The following is a 22,617-nucleotide window of genomic DNA, read 5'->3' on the forward strand; positions in this document are numbered from 1 at the left end:
ATGCAAGCACATGCTACCTCTGAGTGGATTCTATCCCAAAAGATATGTTACTATTTTTCATTAGCTGGAATTTAACTTTTTTTCTTTCAAATTGTTTTTTTTTTTTTTTTCCTCCTTTAACTAAGAAATAGTCTGCAAGTTTTTGCAAGAATCTGCAACACGCATCACCGCGCTGTGCTGTTTCTACTACCACATTATCAACTAAAGAAACTTGATATTTTTCTAAGTAAAAAAACTTCTTAAAAAGTGCCCTTTCTTTTGAGCAATAAAATTGCTTAGTAATTCTTGTGATTAAAATAATGTATGTATTTTGCATAGTGTAACTGATGGTTGGTAGTTATTTTTTCCTTAATTTCTCTGAAACCGTCCACAGTTACTCTGGAAAAGTAAGGACAAAGTGCATTAAGAAAAGGTACTAAAAATCGTGAACCAGAAACCTTTGATGAGTGGATACTTCGGTATCATTTGGCATTACTATGACAGCACCTGAAGCAGGAATGCTGTAACAAATTAGATGGATCTTGCAACTCAGAAACAATTTTTTCTATTTTGTTGAGTGTTTTTCAGTTTATTAAATCATTAATTATGTATACAAATGTAAATTAAAATAGTCTTTTTTTCCTTTAAAAAATCTTTCACATTCGCACTTTGATATTTACTTTTGCAGCGGAAAACCGATTTTACATTGTGCCTTTTATACATTATCTCGCTTCTAACATCTGTTGATCCCAGAAAATTGCTATACTGATAATGCCAAAATGTTCCGGATTTTACAAAACCCTTTTTCAGAAATTCCACTTTCTACGTTTTTCTACAAACAGATAAAAATCATTGGTGATAAACAAGTTCTTAAAAAATTAGTTTAAAATATTTTTCTCATTCATTAATAGGCAAAATTGCCTGATTATGAGTAATCGGCACAGCGGCCGATTACCAATTACTGAGGATTAATCAGAGCATCCCTAATATATAAATAAATTTTAAAATTTTCTCTTCTAGACGTATTAAACTGGATGTACATTATTTCTAAAGAGAGTAATTTTTCAATTATTTGAGTAACTTGAACCACCCTGTTGAACTGCTATTTCACTTTGATTTAGGTTCTATCATTTTGTTTCATCAGCAAATGATTAGATTTATTTTGACAAGGATGTTTAGTTGCTTTTGTGTGATTGATTGTTTCATTCACATAGTGTTATTGCTTTTTTTCTTATCTCATGTCATGTAAATCAGAAGATAGTGCACGTGGAGAAGATGACTTTAGTGATTGGAGTGATGGAGATGATGATTTGTTAAACAGAGACGATTTTATGGAGGTATTTATGAATTAATTATTCATTTTCTTTTGTTAAATGATAAGATTTGCAATATATATATATATATATATATATATATATATATATATATATATATATGTGTGTATATATATATATATATATTATTATGGTCAAAATATTTGTTATAGTTGTGTAAAAAAATCTAAGAAAACTATTTGAATGATAATTATAAAAGTATCACCCATTTGGCTTAAGTTTGAGCAGGTATATCCTCAGCAATGGCCAAAATAACCAGACCTAGAAAATTGTTCTATGAACAGGAATAAGAAGTATCTTTTGACTTATCTTTTAAAAAAGAAAATGATAGGTATCAACTTACACCGACCAAATCTGGAAAACCTTAGAAGAAAGGAATTATTTTTAGGCACCTGACAAACTATTACTGAGTTTATAGGAAAACTCATTGCAACATGGTTTCCAAAAGTTCTGAAAGAACAAGTCATAAAATAGGCTTTTTTTTTTACACCTAGTTTTGTTGGACCCAGGAAATCAGTTAAAGATAGAATATTTCATTAATTTTGCTACCTTAACAAGATGGGGTAAGTGGGGCCCTGAACCAATGGTTAACATTAAAAAACAAATGATGTATAAAATTCAGAGTGGAAGTTATGGCCCACAGCTGACATTACATTCACATTCTTTTAATTTCAATAGATCTTTAATTTATTCACTTTTTCAACATTTAATTGAAAAAACTTTTTAGTTTTTCACATGATTCAATTATAATAAGGAAGCATGGGTTAGGGTAGTATTTTAGATGGTGTAGGGTATTTAAGAAAGGGCAACTCTTGATGACAACCCTGAAAATAATTATGATTAATACTGAAAGCTACCTTAGTTGAAACAATTTCACTTACAGCTTCTTCCAGCAGAAGTGGCTACAAAATGTTCCAGTCTATCAAAGTAGATGCTGAATATCAGCTTCCTGAGGGTAATTGCTGTTCCAAAAGTATTCCTGTGCAAGCCTTTAAAATAAAAATTAAAAAAAAGATTTTTAGAGCCCAGTAAGGAGTTCTTTCAAGAAAAATATGAATCATTGAAGAATGAACACCTTCTAACAAATCAAATTTGAAAATTAAAAGGCAGTGGAATTACACCACATTGTCTATTTTTCATTAATTTTAAAGTACCAATTTTGACATAGTAAAAGTTGTCCTTCAAAATCTCATTTTCTCCTCCACAACTCCTTCATTTTTGTTTTTAGAATTGAGTACAAATCCAGTAAAGGAGTCGGGAGACTTTCCAGTATTGGTGTTCCGTTGATCTTGGGGGAGGGGGCACCCTTGCATAACTAATTATTTTGTGTGGGAAAAACTCTCTTATTTTATGTAATTTTTCAGACTGAAGGTAACAGTAGTGTAAAAAGCCAACACAAATCTGTTGATAAAAATAATGATGATTCACTCTATGCAAGCTCAAAAAGGAAGGATAAAACATCTAAAGACAGACCTCAGGAATCAAAGAAAATTAAAGAAATGAGTAGTCGTACCAGCAGTAAAGACAGGTAGAATATTTTTTTTACATTTCAAACAGGTATATGAAGTATAATTTTCAGTGCTATTTATATCATTACATGATTTCTTGAGAAGCTTTCAAATTATATAGTTTTTATACTAAAACACATTTCTAAAAAAATAAATATATCTCTGCTCAATATTGAAATTTTTTAAAAATATTAGCTTAAAAATATAAAATCTTGTGTAATGTTGTGAATCATGTAAAATACATGCATTAAAAATTCAGCCATAGATCTTCTTGTTCTAGTTCCTTATAATGTAGTGGAATGTGGGGCGAAGTGAAATGGTTAAGATGGCGGAGTTTTTTTAAAATGAACAAATTAGAAATTTGTTTTGAAAGTTACAGTACATAAAGAAAGAACATTGTATTTTATAATAAAACTTGCGTCAAAACAGTATTTTTTATTTTTAGCAGTAAATTTGAGTCTTCAAAAAAAAAAAAAAAAGGAAAATTTTCAGTTTATTTTTTTATGGGGCAAAGTGAAAAATAAAATATTTTTCTGATGAAATGTTTTCTCTTCGATTATAAAACATTTTTAATCAAAAGAATCAGTAAATGAAAAGTAGAATGAATAAATGAAAAGATAATGAAACAATAAACTAATAGTTATATGAATAAATCAATTAATATATGAAGTAAAATAATCAATGAATAAGAAAATAAGTGAATGAATGAATAAATATAAGTGAATTACTAATTGAAGGAATGTTAATGAATTAATTAATAAATGAAAACGTAAGTGATTTATATTAAATGATTGAGTGAGTAAATGAAACAAACTATTTCACTCTGCCCCATCCACTTTGTCCCGCATGTACTTGACAAATTGTACAATTTATTTAAGGTACAAATTAGCTTAATATTAACTAAGTTAAGACTGCATTGAATATTACATATAAATGCTTATAACAATAAATTTATCATTTTATATTAACAAAAATAATTTGGCTTACAACAAAATATTATAAAATGAGAATCATTTATTAAAAATTGCCTGTACCACCAAATGCTTTAATCTTTGACGGTATTTTTTCCTGACTGGAGTAGACTACATATGGTACAACATAGTTAAAGCATTACCAGATAGGTGGAGCTAAAAGCAGGTAAAATATTTCACCATTTCACTTTGCGCCATGTTCCCCATGTTCCCCTACTTTAATTTTTAACATTTCATCTTTAATATCATTTCTAAAGCATTTTCCATATAAATTTTTGGATTTTATTTATTTATTTTTTTAATGGTAGGAAAGGTTTTCTTTCTAAAATTTGTCACTCTTTTAAATGCATGGTGTTGTCAGCTTTTAAGATGTTCCGAGGAAACACATGTCTAAAAATATTTTTCAACTATTCTTTGGACAGTTAAACAGTTTTAATGTATCTGTTTTAACTTTTTTCACTTATAGATCAAATGAAGATTTCCAGTTAAAAGAAAATAAATCTTCAACTGAAATGAAAGATTTAGATGCTCAAGAAACATTTTCTCTGAAGGAAGATACAGGTAAAATTAGAAATTGCTGCTTGAAAAATTTCTTTTGCATTAAACTTAAAAGCTTTAATTTTCAGGGCTCACTTGTTCCGAGTTTTACCCATAAATCAAAGTGTTTTGAAAAAAAAAGTGGACTTTAACTTTTTATAACTGCTAGTCAAAGTTTAACTCACAATATTTCAATATAGGACAAATAAATAAACTATACTGACTGCAAAGCTCCTCAAATGGTCATACTTTTTCTAAAAGTCCAAGTCTCTCTTTTAGTTTCAAATCTCTAAAAGTCAGTTTTTTTTTTTTTTTTTTCAAAATCTGGTCCCTTTTCTCTCTTTCCACTAAAATTTCAGTTTCATTTTAAATTGTCCCAGTAACCTCTTTTATACTCTTGTATTTTGTTTTTCTAAACAAAAAACATGATAGTCCAGTCAATAGGTAGAAAAAAAAGGGCTTGCCTTACAAAAAATGGGGTCAAAGATTTTATTTTTTAAATTTGTGTATACTAGTGCCAATATGAAAAAACCAAGTTATCCAACACGAAAGACCTCGGAAGAACTTTTGGGGGCCGAAAACCCCCCAAAATTTGTGACTTTTTGTGGTATTTTCAAAATATCTCAAAAATGGTTAAAATCACAAAAAAACATCCAATGCAAATGTTAAAGAGGATTAAATTTCCTTCAACTTTTGTCATTACAACATTTTTGTAGCATGAAAAGCAAGCGAGTTACAGCTTCTTGAAAGTCACACTTTTCTGAACCCCTTCAGCGAATTGCGTGAAAGCGCATCGGATAACGGAGGAAAAAAGGAGAAACGCCAGCAGTCTGACCTTGGAAATCATTTGTCTTTCACAGCTGAGGGTAAATGCCTCCGTTCCCTTAAATTTAAACAAAACACCCCCATTCCATCCCCCCCCCCTTTTTTTTCTCCAAATGAGAAGAGTCGACTCAATAGCTACTCATGTTGGTCACTTCAGGGTTTGAGCGAGAGTATGTTTTATCAATTTGTGTGTTCTGAATTACAATTTTTTTCCTAGAAATGATTACGCCTGATCAAGGTGTTTTTTTTTATTATTATTATCATTATTATTTGCGAAATCAGTTTGCATGAATGCGAAATAAAGATTGTGAAGGAGAAGGGAACAGAAAATCTTCAAAGATGCAGCGCAAAACGGCAAAATGAAGAACATCAGCGTTTTTTGAAGTTCTTAAAAGAAGTGACAATTCACACTGCCTGTCACAAATTTTATATCAATGAGCAATCAATCTCTTCCCTTGAAGTAATGGTTGAACCTAACATGTTAACTAAATTCCTTAAGAAAGATTTCTGGCAAATTATAACAAAAAGAATTGTCTTATTCTACTTCTTGAGACATATTTCGAAGAGTGTGGCATTGAAGTTAGACAGACTCAAGATGATGCCGACTCACTCACTTACTGCTCTTCCAAAGGCAAAAGAAATTGAAAAGGTTGTTATAGTGAGCGAGAGTTCTGATGACAGCTTTAGGACAGCCTTTCAGCAACTTGTTCTTTTTAAAACCTGGAAGAGGGAATGCTTGTGATTTGTTTTTTTCCCCAATAAATCTTTTAAGTTTGACCCCAGCAATATTATTTTCATCCATGCGTCTAGTGGGTGTGATACGACTTCGGCGATCTTTGACCAAGGCAAAATTAAGTTGTACAAAATAGTAAAAAAAAAAAAAAAACATCCTGAAATTAAGGAAGCTATTGAAGTATTTATGGACCCAATCTGTCATCATGATGTCTTCCTTAGCTGCAGCTGGAGAAAACATTTTGCAAATATTATACACAGGTGACGTAAAGTATTTGAACCTATCTTTGAATACTTTGCAATTTAATCTTTTTATAAAACTAGTATACAGGGCTAAGATAAATCTTGCAGGGGTACCTCCAACGTGCGGGGAGGGGGGGGGGCATGCTGGACGTTATTACTCATATCGATTCTACCACCAAATTCAAAGTTGGTTGGGCAACATAATTGATCCAGAGAAATGGGGTTGGGAACGCAGGACACAAGGTCTGATGCATGTTGACACGAAAAGAGATTCAGTTACTCAGAATCTTTTGAAGATTGTACCTTGTACCTGCAAGAAAAACTGTACTGGAGCCTGTTCTTGTCACAAGACAGGTTTAAAATGCTCCAGCACGTGCAAACACTGCAGTGGCACAAATTGTGAAAATGTTGCAGAAATTTCATCTTTGGATGAGACTGCTGAAGAAGATAATTTGTTCCAGGAGCTTTTGGAATTACCGCAACAAGGAGATGAACAATTAAAGGACCACAGCTTCTTTCTACCCCCTACAGATTCTGAACTGGGAGAACCTGGACCTTCAAAACGGCTTCGAAGAAGATAAACAGCGTATTTTGTTGTTATTTCTCTATTTGCTTTAAGGTCGAATGAATCTCTCTGTAATTTAGATGTATGTATTAATCTTCTACAGTTGCATTTTCATTTTGTAAGAGTTTTTCATGCCTCAAAAAGTCAGTTTCTGCAGAATTTTTTCAAAGTATTCATTACGTATTACTATTGTACCTTTATTTATTCATTTTTTTTGTATATTAATTGCTTATTATCACCCTAATATTTATTCATTCACATTTATATTCGAATATTGCATTTTCGCTTGTAATAGAATAGATGGTACGAATTATGTGCTTTAAATGAATGAGAAGATTTTGTAATTCAATTACAAACTGCAATATAAATCATACGTTATTGGAGTCTGACTGAAGACTACCTCTGTCAGACTAGTAGTATTAGTTCGTGAGCGGTGGGGGAGGGTTTATTATTATTATTGTATCAGAGCATAGGATGCATGACTGTGTTGATTGTTTGCTTATTAGCTGCCTAATATTCATTCCTTCACATTAATATTTAAAAATCGCATCTTTGTTTGCAATAATTAGACAAGAATGTACGAATAATATCCCTCAAATGAATGTATATATTGTGTAATCCAGTTACAAACAACAATATATCATCTATTATTGGAGTCTGATGAAGACTACCTCTGTCAGATCAGAAAAGTTAGTTCGTGAGCAGTGGGGAAGGTTTTTTTAAAAATTATTATTGCATCGTTGTATGTGCTTTAAATGAATGCGTATATATGTATTTCAGTTTCATAATACATCGTTTGTTTTTGGAGTCTAGTGGGAACTAATCTGTCAGCCAGAATTGCTACTGTGTCCAGCGGGGCGGGGGGGGGGGGGGGGAGGTGAGCAAGAAACTCAAACTACTCTAACTGTCGATAAACTCTCTGAAACTAAAGTTTCTATTGAAGTTCTAATAATTATGACGCCTTGCTTTCAGTGTGAAAGATTTTTTTTTCGGAGTGGAGAAAAACTGCCTATTTTCAGAGAGCTATAGCAAGCTTGTTATTTGTGCTACAAAAAAGTTGTAAATACAAAAGTTGTAGGAAATTTTATGTTCTTTAAACTTTATATTTAAAACTTTTTTCTAAGTTGAACCATTTCGGAGATATTTTGGAAAAAACAAAAAAAGTCATAAATTTTTGTGGTTTTTCGGCCCCCAAAAGTTCTCCCGGGGTCTTTCGTGTTGGATAACTTGGTTTTTCCATGTCAGCACCAATATGTACAAATTAAAAAAATAAAATCTTTGACCCCATTTTTTGCAAGGTAAAATGTATCTATTGACTGGACTAATGAATGTATTGATCACACCCTCTACCACAATAATTCAGATTTTGAATCAAATGAGACAGGGCAGCTGCAGTTTGGAACATTTGGTGGGTGTAATAAATTCCTTTATAATGAATTTTTCAGAATTATAGTTCCAAAAACACAATTCCAGACAATCTTTGATGATGTTAAAGAGTGGAGGACAATCCCTTGGAGTTTTTTTGATTGGGGGGAGGAAGGGTGTGAAGTGATTTTCTAAAAATATTATATTTAGAAGAAAGTCATAAATTTTTATGTGATTTTTTTTCCTAATGTGTCTTTTTTCTTTGGATAAATGTTTAGAGAGGGGGGAGGGGGCTTACTTAGCCACTGGGTAGGTGTGGTAGTAAAAGAAGTTTCAATTTTATATTGGTTTTGGTATTTTATAAAAATATTCCACATTTTAAATTTAATGTGAATTTTGTTCCACATTTTGTGTTATTTGTTTACTATACATACATGATGTCTCAGAATTTACAAAAAAAAAAAAATGTTTTTCAGCCACAGATGTTGAAGAATATATCACTGCTGAAAGTGTTGACTATGATCCAATTAGTGATGATGAACTGGATGCTTTAATTGAAGAACCTGATGATTCCCTTATAAAACAGCTTAATGAGACTGAAAAATCAAGTAATTAGTGTATTCTGAATGTATTTTGTGTTATCTTAATACGCAAAGAAGTTTCTGTATAACTAAAGAAATTTATTTCAACATTTTTGTTGTTTAATTTCAGAAATTGTTGATGCCCTTGATGTGAATTGGTCGGCATTGATGAGTGAAACAAAAACAGAATTTGTGCCAGGTTTTGCCAGAAGAAGATTTAAAGCTGCTCATGTGCTTTCCAGAATTGGATTCTCACAGGTTTTTGCTGGCCCTGAATTGAGTGAAAAGATTGTTAATCTGTGCCAAAAGCAATTAAGCGAAGAAGATAATCAAAATGAAGGTATATGTTTGTTTGGGTGTGAGTAACTTCTACTCAATGTCTTTGCCTCTTTAATTCGTTGTTCGTCACAAATTTAAAATATTTTAAAAAAAAATCACAATTATTAAATTAGTCTTTAAATTTTTCTTTCATTTATTTTAGTTTGATTTATATTATGTAATATACTAACACGTCTTACTTGCTTGTATATTTGCTAACACAATGAGAACATTTTTCAGTCTTGTTTTCAGTACTAAATATTAGTTTGATTTTTTACTACCCAGTCATTAGCTTGAAAAATTTTTTTTTTAATTTCTATATATATATTTTTAACAGAAAAATTTTCTTATAAAAAATTAATGAGTAATACCTGGTACAATGTAAAAAATAGTGAACACTAAACACTTTTTTGAATAAATAAACTTTTTTGGGCGCTTACTTTTTTGTTAATCAAGAACCTAAAAAGCTACCTTTCTTTGTGTTGCACAAAAGTAAGACATTGTTTTTTTTCCCAATTCTTTTCTGCAGATTAAATGATTATTATGAGACATTAAAATTTTTTGTTATTTTGTCCAGAGTTAACCAATGATGCAGATATTGTTTCCATCGATATGCTCTCTTCATCTATGTCATCCCAAAGCAAAATAATTTTTGTTTTGCAACAAAAGATTATTTGAATAAAGTTTTTCTGCTAGATAAATTCATAGATTATAAATTTACTTTCAGAACGTTGTCAAAAATATAATTTCTTAATTATGTGCATAATGCAATGCAATTTAGAATTTAATCAAATACAATTATATTTTAAAGCCATAAAGCATAGATTTTAATATATACTCAACTTTTTGCATATTCATTCTTTTGTATGCTATGCAGCAATTCTAGTATTTACTTAGTGATACCAGTAAATATATTTGTTACCAAAAAATAAATAAAATGCTTTGTTAATTTGCTTTTCTGAGCTTGGAAGAGAGGTTTTGAAAAAAGTTTTGTGCATGTTAATGTGCTGCAGATGCTGTATTAAGTTCTCGATAACTGAATATTGTTTGTTTTTCATGGTGTCTGGCCAGAATTGGGTTAACGTCGGAATTTGTACTATTCTATTTAAACTGGATTAACCTGGCACACACATGATCATATATGGGAAGTTTTGTTATGGATATTCAAAAAGTTCTGAAAATTGCTAATTGTATTTCCCCCTCAATTCTAGCAAATGTCATAAAAAGACAAAAAATATATGGTATGTATATGTAATTGTGGCATAAATATATAGTATGGTTGTCTGTTTTTTACAGGTGAAGCAAATGGCAATAAAGATAAGAAGCCAGAGAAGAAATTTGTGCTGGAGCATCAACTGGCAGCCTTCCATGTTGCTATTTCACAAACCAAAAGGGAAAGAACCAATGCTTTCAACAATGTCGGGCCTTATAGGCGTGCCTTGTGTGCTCGAAGAGATCTGCAGATTAGAAAGCAACTTTGTAAACCTATAAATAAAGTAAGATTTCTTAATAGTTCTTCTTTTTTTTGCTAAATGTATTTTTTATGACTGTTTTTCTTCATGTATGTTTAAAAAAATACTTTCTCTTTTCAGTTTACAAAAAATGCAACTGTTTCCTACACTCCACAGTATAATGTAGTGGATAAGGACTTATATAAACGAAGTCTTGAACTGCTTAGAAGGAAAACATCTGAACAACATCAGCCACAAACAATTAATGTTTGTTGAACATCAGTTCTGTATAAAATGTACTTTGTTTCATCTCATAATAAAAGTATTTTCATTCATCCGAAATAACTAATGCAATTTATATTGTTAAAGTTTTGTTTGAATTACAGTAAATGTTTCTTATAATGCTCGCAAGAAAGAATTTTGGCACATTGTGTCAACTAATTGTCAACTAGAGCATGCATATTATTATACTTAAAAGGTATTGTGGCTACAGTGGGAGAAAACATTGAAGAAAGTAAGTTAAGATCATTTCAATAAGTAATAAAATAATGACTATACTAATAACTATAAATAAAACTAACTAACTATAATAACTATAATTACTGAGTAAAAATCTATTTAAATGTTAATTTTTGCAATAAAAACTTGTGCACAGGTCCAAGCCTTTTAAAAAAATGTGAGTAAAGCCTTTTGAAATGCTCTATTCTTTTCAAATTTATTCACTAATATTTTGAAGATTTTTCGGCGACCAATCAAAAGTTACATACAGTCAAAGCTCGTTAATTTGAAAACTCTTAGCGTATTGCTGCAAAAATGAACTGCATTTGCGATCCCTGTCCTTATTGTATTAACACATTAATACTATTTATTGTCTTTTGGATAAGACAAATCAGGGTCAAGATGAATTATTTTTAGAGGTCCCTTTATGTTCGTTTTAACGAGGTTCGGCTGTAGTTCAATTGACTGTGTGAAGATGAATCTGGAAGAAAATAATATTGTCTTTTTCTAAAGTCAATATAAGTACTACTAACTATATGAATTAGAATATCATAATAGACATGAATTGCATTTGAAAAATATTTCTATTGAGTGCACTCAAAGTACATCTAATGTTATTGTAAAGTTTACTGTTTTTAAACGTCCTTTATTTTATACAAAAATTAAGCTTCAAATCCTTAGCCGTTTTAATTTTGGTCAAAACATCTTTAATAATTTCAAACTTGAATAATACCTAAAGTATTAGTATATTTACTGTCTGACCACGGATTGTATGGAAAGACAAACATCTGTTTTACAGCCGGAAATGGACAAATCTATTATTTTTAGCAATGTCAGCTTTTGCAGAAGCAGAACCTCATTCAAATAAACGGAATACACGCATCAAATTTTTACTTTTCCCCTTCATTCCTATAGATTCGTCTCATCTGGACGTTTGAAAATTCCATACAATCCGTGGTTGGACAGTAGGAAGATGATTCAAATTTTAATGTTTGTGGGAATAATTAATTGTGGGAGTTAATTATTGTTAACAAAAAAACTTCATTATTTCTTTCTCCTAATTAAGAAAGTATTTTAATCATATTACTCATGCATACATTTTGAGGTTATTTTTCATTTTTTGAAATATTCCAAAACGGGATATGAGTGTACTGATGTTAAGTAATAGCTTATTGTTAATTCAAATTAGCAATTGCAGTACAACCTTGTTTATCTGGGTAACTGGAGTTTAAAGCAATATGCATGAACGAATCATGGTAGAATGTGTAATAAGCAAAACAAATTCTTAAATAATTGTTCAATGTTAACTTCCAAACCACTTTTGTTATAGATTTTTAATCAGCACCTATCTGCTTTGCAGTCTACCTTGAAAATAAAAGTTGTGTCAAGTGATGCAAGTTTAACAATTAAGCTTTAATAAAAGGAAAGGTAATAAAGTTTCCCATCAACATGTAGAAAAGAGCAATTTTATGACTCAAAATTTGAATTTAGACCTTTATTTTTTAATTACAAAAAATTCATTTTGTTTAATGGATTCTCTTGCTAAAACAACCATGGTGTTTTGCCCCCCATGTGAATTCCTTAGCATCAAAGAGTAAAATAAAGGTGAAAGCATTTTGTTATACTCTAACGTGGGAAAAAAATACTTTTAAGATAAAGCAGAACAGGTATGAAAACTTTTATGTAATATTTAAAAAATAAAAATTTTTACTTAAATCTCCTCCCCCCCTTTCGCTCTCCCCCCCCCTCATCTAGGGCTTTTTTTCCTTCAAGTTTTAGTCACAACTAGTTCTTTTCCTCACAAGCTGAGAATAATTTGAAAAAAAAAGTTAATATTTTAAACGTTGCATGTATTGCAAAATGATAAAAAAAATATTTAAAACATGCAATCATACTTTGAATAAAATCCTTTGAAATCTACCACATGTGTTTTTGTTCATGCTTAACAATTGTCCACTGTTAGTTTTGTCAATCATAATAAAAAAAAATTTTCCTTTGGTTGTTAGAAAACGTATCTGAACATCTTCCATTTCCCGGCATTAAAGTTAAGGAAGGAAGAACTCAGCAAGAAACTACTTAATTTACATTTACCACATGGCTCTCATCAAGTAAAAGAAGGTTGGCGAGAGGTGCTATATAAATACCTCCATTTTTCTGGAAAAAAGCCACGAATTTCATTTTAGTGTTATAAAGAAAAGAAAAAATCTTTTGCAGCTTGGAAAAGTGAAAAATAAAAGTGAATAAAACAGGAAAAAAGTATATTTTGTGTAAAATTTAAAAAAAAAAGTTTGATCTTTAGGGATGTCTTATAACTGGTACCGGAGCGGATTTTGTTTGTTTGTTTGTTTTTTTTTTTTTTTTTTTGGGGGGGGGGGGAGCTACCAAAGTGATAAATTAATTTAACTATTTCACCAATTATTCTTAATTGACTTCTCAATAACACAAAGATTTTTTTTTTAAGTTTTTTAAAAAGAACATAAATTTAAAAGTGTGAGTCGTCCATTAACTTTTCTTTGATGAAATCAAAATTTTTTTTCAGCAGCTCGGCTGCAAATATTTTTCTTATTTTGATTTGGCAATTTTGCGCCCCTAAAAAATATTTACTCTGTGCCGGGGCACGGACTGACGGAGTATTAGTCCGGCAATGCCCCCCCCCGGAAAACTTTGAATTCTTCCGCGAATATATCGATACATCGAAAATATCGATATTTGGAGAGAGCTATATCACGGAATTAAAATTCTGATATCGCCCAGTCCTAACTATAGTTCATATTTTTTGCTTTAACGGTTTCAGATGTATAATAGGTCCATAGTGTCAATAAAGGGTTGGAATGCACCTCGCACTAAAACCAAAGGAGATACTCAAAAGTGATTTAAATGCATAGAAAAAAATTTCTTGAGTATATTAGTCAATTAATGAAGATTTTAACTTCTTGTATTTTCCTTTTCAAATGTTTTATGATATTCCTAATACTTAAATAGGAAAATATAGAAATATTTAAAAAATAAACTTTTTTAATATAAAATTAATTTTAGAATAAACTTTTAATTAAAAAATGCCCATGTTGCAGATTATTAGTCAGCTAATTACGTTTCAACCACATTTCTCTTTCATTCCCCCTTTTCCTTTCATCCGCATCCAAATGAAAAAAAATCAAAATGCCAAGTCCTAGATGTCTTCTCACCCCCCCCCCCCAAAAAAAATCATTTCAGATCGTCCTCAAATTGAGGAGAGCCCTCAAACATCTCGTGCTCTAATAACTTGGAAAATAGTCTAAGATTGCGTTTTTGGAGCTTCTATTTCTAAAAACTGCCGGGAACCTAACCAGTAATAGAAAACGGTCTGCAATTGCGTTTTTAAGTCTTCAATTTCAACTCATGCTTCCAAACCCTGTTATACTATCGCAAAGAACGACGAAAATGGAGTTCTTCAAATTACAATTTCGAAAAAAAATTAAGAGGGAGAACCTCTGATACTTTCTTTAATCTTCGTTTCTAGGACTTGAATTTTGAAACATTGGGAGGGGATGCTTTATAGATCAGAAGCATTCTAAACTCTGTTACTTTCAGTAACGGCAACAAGTATGGTCTATAATCGCGTTTTTAAGACATCAATTTCAGAAAAGATTGGACAGGTTGTCGGAACTTTTTCTCCTCCTCACATCTTGAAAGATCGTATAAGATTGCGTGTTTAGGCTGATGAAAAATTGAAGCTAAGTTCGTATGGGAAAAATACGAACTTAGCTTCAATTCTTCATCAATTCCCCCACCCCCCTCCCCTAAAACTATTTGCCGGTTGCGTCACTATTTCTTAACTACTAGTTGACAGTGTCAATCAGTTTATTTATCATTAGATGTCTTCGGTATGTAATATGTAATATACATATGTATTATAAATATACATATGTGCTCAATGCATTTTTTAAAATTAAAACTTATGTTTAAATAAATGTATTTAAGTGTACCTTTCAACAAAGCACAGAATGTTTACCTACACATTATGTTTTGAAATAAATTAAATACCTAAGGAATTGTTTCCCATATTATATTTGTTTACAAAACCTCACTCCAGGTGTTAACCATATTTTCCTCAAACACCACTGCATAAAGGCGCTCAAAAGAAATTTGCACGACGGCGCTGATCAGGCTTGGCGCGGACCTGGTTCAGGGATACTCCCGCAAAATCTTTTTTCGAAATTGAAGCTTTAGAAATGCAATTTTAGGCCATCTAAGGCCTACGGGAAGTAATGAGCTTCTGAACTCGACCGGAAAGTTATCGAAACTGAAGTCCTACAAACGCAATTGTAAGTCATCTTTGATGATGTTAAAAGAACAAATAAGCTCATAGATTCTCCCCCCCTCCCTCGAAATTAAAGCCAAAAAAACGAAATATTTGACGATATTTAATGATGTTGGGGGAGGATGGAAGTCGAGAGCCCACTCCCGCAAATGTTTCGAAATTGGAAGTCCTAAAGCGTAACTTCAGAGTATCACATTTCGTAGGGTTGATCGGTGACTCTAGTGTAGACATTTTTTGGAATTGAGGACTAAAAAACTGTAGGACCTCTTTTATCACGTTTGGGAAAATGGATGAGGTTTAATCATTCTCCCAGAGAAAATTTTCTAAAGTGGACATTTAAATGAGCAATTTCGCACTATCTTTGATAACATTAGGAGAAGAAATGGGATTCGGTAACTCCCTTCCGTAAATTTTTCCAAGTTGGAGTCCGAAAACAAAATTTTAGATGATTTTAATAATGTTGGAGGGCGATACCCGGAGAAAAATTCAAAATTGAGTTCCTAAAATGAGGGGAAAAAGGACTGAAGTCAGGATCACCCCATGAAAGTTTTAAACTCACAGCAGCAAATAATATACAAATGTGCTTAGCGTATTTTTTTTTATGTATGACGACATGAACCAGTTGAAATACCACGAACAATAGTTTAAAATCACAAAAAGACATATTGCTCAAATTGTAATACAACATATTCTCCGCAAGAACCGAAAAGGGGAACAACAAATTCAAGAAATTCGCCTCGTATGCTCAACCTTATTAACTATAGATATATCGAAATAGCATTCACGGCTCCACATTAGGAAGAAAAATGCTAATGCATGCATTGATTAGCATCATGTGCTTTCAGAGTAATAAATGTTTGCGCTTTTGAATAGTATGTTTAGACACAAAAGGCATTTCTTTTTCCTTTTAGATAGACAGCTAGACGGATTGCTTGTTTCAATGAGCAGTGTAATTTCATCGCCTTCATAAGATAAAATGAAAAGTTCAATTTTATTTATTTATTTATTTTTTTTTGTTTGGAGATTTTTTCTCCCATTTAGAACATTTTTTATTGGTAGAGCTCAGCGCCTTTTTGACTCTGGCACCGTCAAGCGCTGCACGACCTTGCACATAGGGACGGCGCGGCCTTGTTCAGGTAAGAAGTAGCAAGAGATACAAGATTTTCTCACCAATAAAAGGTTTGCAAGGGTAGCCCAACTCTGCGCCTAACAATTCCTCTTCTTACTGATTGCTCTCCCTTGAAAGAAATGGCCATGCTCAAGGATATAGCTCAACTTCTCCTAGGTGGACAGTAGTACTCTTCAATTGTGTACGGAATTCGAGATAACTACTAATTTATGTAACAAAAGCTGTCCTTTTTCAGTTTAACATAAAAATGTAACTTTTAGAAGAATAAAGTCAATCCCCGGGATCCCGCGGGATTAGCTCTTTAGAATCTCGTAATCCCGCGGGACTGAATTTGACGTCCGATTGGAAACCCTAGTTATGATTTTCGCAGTCTATGTATGTATTTACGTATGTACTACCTTAGCGCTTAAACTATTCATCCGATTTTGATGAATAAGGTGTCAATCGAATGTCGATATTATTGTTATTTTCCTACATTCAGGGCAAGAGCGGATCCAGCCTCTCGTTTTGGACGTGATCATTTCCGAAAGAGGGATCATAAGTGGGCGTTTTGGGGATCTGGGGCAAATTTTCGAAACATAATTCCTCTAAACGCAACTTGGGGCTATCTTTGGGCAGTTTGGGGGGGAGGGGCACTCATGACCCCCAATGAGATTGTGCTTGACTTTGTGAACCACGTTTGGTAACTCTTATTCATTTATGTGCTACAAAAACAAACATCCCTCAGTTATTCATGTCATAAAAATGCAGTTCAAAATCTGCAATTTACATTTCTCAAGTCAATAAGCGATGCTAATCGCAAGAATTTCACTCGTTTTGTTCTATATACTTCTATAAATGCATTCTCTCCTCCTTCCCCTATTATTTAGATTCCAATTGAACATTTCTCAACCGTCTAAGAGGATTGAACACTTGGGAATATGCGCTCATTTACAACAGCTAATATGACATTGAAATGGTACATGAATCACCATGGGGGGGGGGGGGGGACGGTTTCATGGCGCAGACTCCGCAATTGAAATTTTTAAGGGGTGTTTTTCTCGGTTTTGGTGGGGCTCTCGTGCTTGGGAGGGAGTCTTCTTGATATTTAGGGGGTCGCCCCTGGTCTTGTGGAAAATAAACACCCCATGGTACACTGCCCTTGCCAAGTAACTGGAGGTTTCTCTAAGTTTTTGTTTTTACTTTTTTTGCAATCTATTCTATTTCAGTTTTATTGTAAAAACATGCTTATTTAGTTTCTGCTGAAGAATTTGCATTTTTTTTTTAAACCAATATCCTTACTTCAAACAACAAAATTTTAATGATGATTGTGGGAAATCAAAAGTGCGTTTCTTCTCATACCTCTGAAGCTTATTTCTTGTGGGTTCTGCCATTGACCTGTCCTCGTCCGTACCATGCCACAGTTGAAGGAAAAAAAAGCCATGTTTAGACTTGGAATGTTTCCTGTTTGATTTTATAGTTGCGGTTAAAAATAACAAAAAGAACGAAATTACTTCTTTCGTTTAAACAAACAACATCTAAGAATTCGAATAAAATCGTTGGACCGCTAAATTAGTTTTAGAGAAGCATTTAAATATCCCAGCTGTCTGTTGTAATGATTGATTTTTCAGACAATAAACATAGAACATTTACTTACTAAAACATTATATTAACTTTTAATATATCTACAAAAACTAAAATAAAATAGTAATGTATAAATTTAAACCTATCTTGGTTTGATGAAGAAACTGCGACATGCAGTTTGGGCGCCCCGAACTCAAATTTTTGTGAGGACGGAAACTCTCAGTTTGCCGAATGAAACTCCGGATTTTGCTGTATGATGATAATTTCGCCGAATTGTCAGACAAAATTGGCCAAATAAGAAAATTTTTGGGAGGTCACAATAACCTCCCATCGATCGGAGCGCCTCTGGCGCTTTTGCACATTGGTGCAGACACCAGCTTCGATATTGAAAGGCGTTTAAACTAAATCTGGAGACGATAAGCCATAGTGGTAACTCTATTCGAGAATTCAGAATTCATTCTAACAAAAATGGCAGACAAACTTCGTTGTTATGCTTTAAAGAAGGTCGTGACTTGGACATTGGCGAGCGAAGGGGAAAAACACCACCCAGAGACATTGGTTTTAACATAAATGCAAATTCTAATATAATAGCTTATGCAAATGAAAGGGCTGCTTTGATAAAAAAAAAAAAAAAAAAAAAAAAAAAAAAAAAAAAACACCCCTTCAGTAGGTATTTTTGATCCAAAAAAAAGTCCCCTCAGAAGGTATTTCTGGCTGCGCTAGTGGCCAGAGGTGTAGGCTGGTGACTATGTTTAAAGTTCTTAAATTATTTAGAAATGGACCGCTTTTGTGTTTCATGAGAACAAATTGGAGCAACAAAAATAGCAGGGCTTAGTTACAGTGACACGGATCTTTTAATGTGACTGCGAAGGTGTGAATCACGGCCGAATTACCAAATAGGTAGAGTGGGCAGTTACCTAGGAACCCTGAGGTTCTGAAGGACTCCGATAAAAACGAAAGTTGAAATACGAAGAAAAAAATTTAAAAAGTTATCTTTTCCAACCAAAAAATTTTAGGGAGGCCAATCACGTTTAAAGTGAAAAAATAAATAAATAAATTTTCCCCTACTAATTTTTCTAATTTCTACCTGCCTTTTTTACTACTACTAAGCGCTAAACATGTTGCTTTTAACCCAAAGCTCGGACCAACTCATCGGGAATGGGAGTTGGACAAAGAAAAGTGTGCTTTTCGACTTCCGGCTATTCCACATGGGAAAGATTACTGAAGTAAAAGGAAATGGTCAATCACACACAATGGGCAATATGAAAACTATCCAGTTTTAACACACACCGCATTTCGTCCCTTTTGTTAAAATGATATATGGATACTTTTGGCGTTATTAGTGACACTCAATACATAGAAGAGGTTTTATTGATGGTGCCATTGTGCCATTAAAACTAATTGACCACGCCTTAGATCATTAACACATATATACGGCAAGTGGGTGTGATTGTTGACGCTGGAATCTTCGCGGGGGAAAGTGAGGAAAGAATACGTGACTCCGTCCTTCCGCGGAGGAGCGTTTTGCCAGAGCTGCACTAAATCTCGATGGGATTTGAATAGTCTTCGATTTTAATTTTTTACCTTCTGCCTGAAATGTTTTGGCACATTTCTTTTTTCTGTTACCCGCAAGCACATAGTTTACTGATTCATGGATAAGTGTTTTTTTTTTTTTTTTTTCAATTTCTACAGTAAGTTGTTGAGTTATGCCGATTTAAAAAGGACATGGGAAGAAAACGCCGAAATCCAAAGGACCGAACCACGTGGTACACGGCGGCGAAATTATTTGGTGTTCTTCCCGGGTGATAAAACTTGTCTTTATTCTGCTTCAGCGCATACAGTAGCGATTGAATGGAATGGCTTGTCGATCTCTCAATGGTCTGAGGCCCACACCAACAGGAGCGGATTGGCGCCCTCCCGCCTGTGCACTCTCGATCGCCCTTTAAGCGCCTTCGTCCCCCCCCCCCCGCTTTTTTTTTGAAGTCTATTTTATTTTTCTTTATTTGCGTCCTGGAACGTGTGCGACTCCCCTCCCCCCCCCCCCCGTTTTTTTTAATGCGCCGTCAAACCTGTGCTCCTTTGTGGTTTTTTATGCGCTCTTAAGCCTGTGCGCTTCCGGTTTTTTTTTTTTTTTTTTTTTTTTTTCGCTTTTGAACTTGTGTGCCTTTGTGTCATCACCATTTTTACTTCCTTTTACAAAAATGGAAGTACTGTATTCGCGAAAAAAATTTCACTCAAAAATCGGCCTTAATTTTCATTTTGCTCATCCCCGAATGAATGTTGAGTTTATTTTTCAACCCGACCACACGTAGATATATACCTAGGAACGTACACACACCCGAAATATCTATTTTGACGATCCCCGAGTTAATTACAACGAGTTTTCTCGTGACGTCTGTATGTACGTATGTGTGTATGTATGTCGCATAACTTAAAAATGGAATGTCCCAGAAAGTTGAAATTTGGTACTTAAGACTTTTGGTACTTTAAGACTGGATCTAGTTGTGCACCTCCCTTTTTGGTTGCATTCGGATGCTCCAAAGGAGGTCTTTTGCCCCTTTTTTTGAGGGAAATCATTGCTAATTTTGATGTAAACTCAAGTGGTGTTATAATTTGGACGGACACTTAGCGATATATCCCCAGTATATTGGTCGCCAAGTTTTGTCGCCAACTTAGCGACAAATTTTGCCATTTTTTAAAAAAAATCTGGTTTCAATTTGCCGCTGTTGGTGATATTATAGAGAGTAAACTATTAAATCACATTAAAACAGCCAATAATGAGAAAATGACATTAAATTGGAGTAAAAGGAAGTCATGTGATGCACACATCAGCTTTTTTTTTGTTTGTTACGCCTTCGTGTTTTTTTTTTCTTTTCCTTTTTCTTTTTCTTTTTTCTTTTTTGCCCCCTTTGGGAGTCAAAGTTGGGTCACCCTCTTGGGGGACCCAGTTTGCTCCTGCACACCAATAGCCATGCTGTTTCATTTAAAAGGCGCCGTATTTGAGTTTTTGAAATAATACTATTTCTGTCTGCGCAGTGCCTGGGGTTTTATTATAGTAAAACCTGTGAAGTTGACCACCTGTCTAAGTTGACCGCTTTTTTCAGGCACGCAATTAGCCAGGCACATTTTTCGCATGTAAGGGCTGCTTTGATCAAAAAAAAAAAAAAAAAAAACCTCCAGAAGGTAATTCTGGCTGTGCTACTGCTCACAATAATGCTATTGAAGATTTTGGAAACTTTTAGACTAATTGAAAAAAAAAAAAAAAAAAAAAAAAAAAAAACCTTTAAATCAAAATTACCAAAGGAATTAAATTATTTTTCCTTTTGAAATTGAGAGCAGCACTTTATTTTTTAGTTCCAAACGGAAAAATATTGAGAGTATAGAAAGTTTCGTTTTTTTTTCCCCAATTCTGAAATTCTACGTATCATATGGGTTTTCACGTAGCAGGCTGCACCACTGAACGTTTTAAGGGAGCAATTTTAAAGGATTTTTATCTCTTTTGAGATGCGTCATTCATGGGGAGGGGGGAGAGGGAGCTCCGTATAATTTGAGGGGATTTCATCGTTCTTGGAACAATAGGTATCTTCGATTATTTTTTTTTTTAAACATACGTTCACTCACTTTCTTAGAACTCCAGTTTTGAAACACGAAGTAATCGCCTAATTGGGGGGAACTTGAATCTGTCTTCTACAAGTCCCCCCCCCCCCCCAATCTTTGAGGTTTTTTTTTTTTTGGTAGCTTTGACGAAATGAATAGTTGATGGTATATTGATAAGTTTTATGTAAGAGACTTCACTTTCTTTATGCTCGCTCACTTTCTCAGAACTCAGGCGTGGTGCGTGACCCCAACCATTGCAGGTGTCCCACTTTCCATTGTTGTCCTGACGGCATTCCACAGGTGAAAAAAAAAGGAGGGAGGTTCGAAAATGATGTACATTCTCCGGCTGCACACCAGGAAACGATCGTTGCTCTCTCGCCAGATATGCTTTTGCTTATTTTGATTTGATTGTTGCCGGGTCAACAGGTCACTCACTCGGTGCGATTCCAAGCGAAACTACATTTGTTCTTTTCAACTCAATTCATTTGTTTCCGACTGCAATTTGTTAATTTTTTTTTATTTAAATGACTGCTCTTACAGCGCATGGTTCTTTTTCATAAACTTAAATGCATGATTTACAGATCTATTCAAATCGTGATCAATTTATTTTTCGGGATTTCGGGATCAACTCATCATGCGTATTCCGATTTGAATGAGACGCTTTTAGATTTCTGTCAACTCTTTGAGGCACACAATTTTTGAGCAAATAAGAACCTCAATTGCAGAGGCGTAGCTAGACCCGACTTTCGGGGGGGGGGGGTTCTTCTTATATATATATATATATATATATATATATATATATATATATATATATATATATATATATATATATATATATATATATATATATATATATATATATATATATATTAGGGTGGTCCTTATTTTCGAAGTTGCAGATATTTTACGCGACGCCCCCTCAATTTGTTCCATTGTACAAATAAATGATCCTTGCAAAATTTTAAGCCAATCCATGAATATTAACACGTGCCCCTAGGGCCCCCTTTTTTGAGTTTTAAAGAGAAAATTGCGGATTTTCTCATTTTTATGTAAAAATATTCCTAGGTTTCATATTTAAAGTAATTTTGAACCTCAATAGATGTTGCTACTTCCATACCAAC

At 33.2% G+C, this 22,617-nt stretch overlaps 1 protein-coding gene across 3 annotated transcripts in view; it reads left to right on the forward strand.

Moving 5' to 3' along the window:
- Positions 1 to 10,751, forward strand: part of LOC129234551 (zinc finger CCCH domain-containing protein 13-like) — a 73,732-nt gene extending 62,981 nt beyond the window's left edge. The window contains exons 18-24 of one of the 3 annotated variants that reach the window (XM_054868566.1): positions 1,234 to 1,316; positions 2,678 to 2,841; positions 4,259 to 4,353; positions 8,536 to 8,667; positions 8,771 to 8,980; positions 10,255 to 10,454; positions 10,551 to 10,751. In XM_054868566.1, coding sequence (XP_054724541.1) covers positions 1,234 to 1,316; positions 2,678 to 2,841; positions 4,259 to 4,353; positions 8,536 to 8,667; positions 8,771 to 8,980; positions 10,255 to 10,454; positions 10,551 to 10,685 — 1,019 coding nt within the window. In that variant the 3' untranslated portion in view covers positions 10,686 to 10,751. The remainder of the gene's footprint in view (positions 1 to 1,233; positions 1,317 to 2,677; positions 2,842 to 4,258; positions 4,354 to 8,535; positions 8,668 to 8,770; positions 8,981 to 10,254; positions 10,455 to 10,550) is intronic. The other 2 variants (XM_054868568.1, XM_054868567.1) reach the window with 2 other exon arrangements.
- The last annotated feature ends 11,866 nt before the right edge of the window (positions 10,752 to 22,617 follow it).

Source organism: Uloborus diversus, chromosome 1 (genome assembly GCF_026930045.1).
Source record: "Uloborus diversus isolate 005 chromosome 1, Udiv.v.3.1, whole genome shotgun sequence".
NCBI classification, from domain to species: Eukaryota; Metazoa; Arthropoda; class Arachnida; order Araneae; family Uloboridae; genus Uloborus; species Uloborus diversus.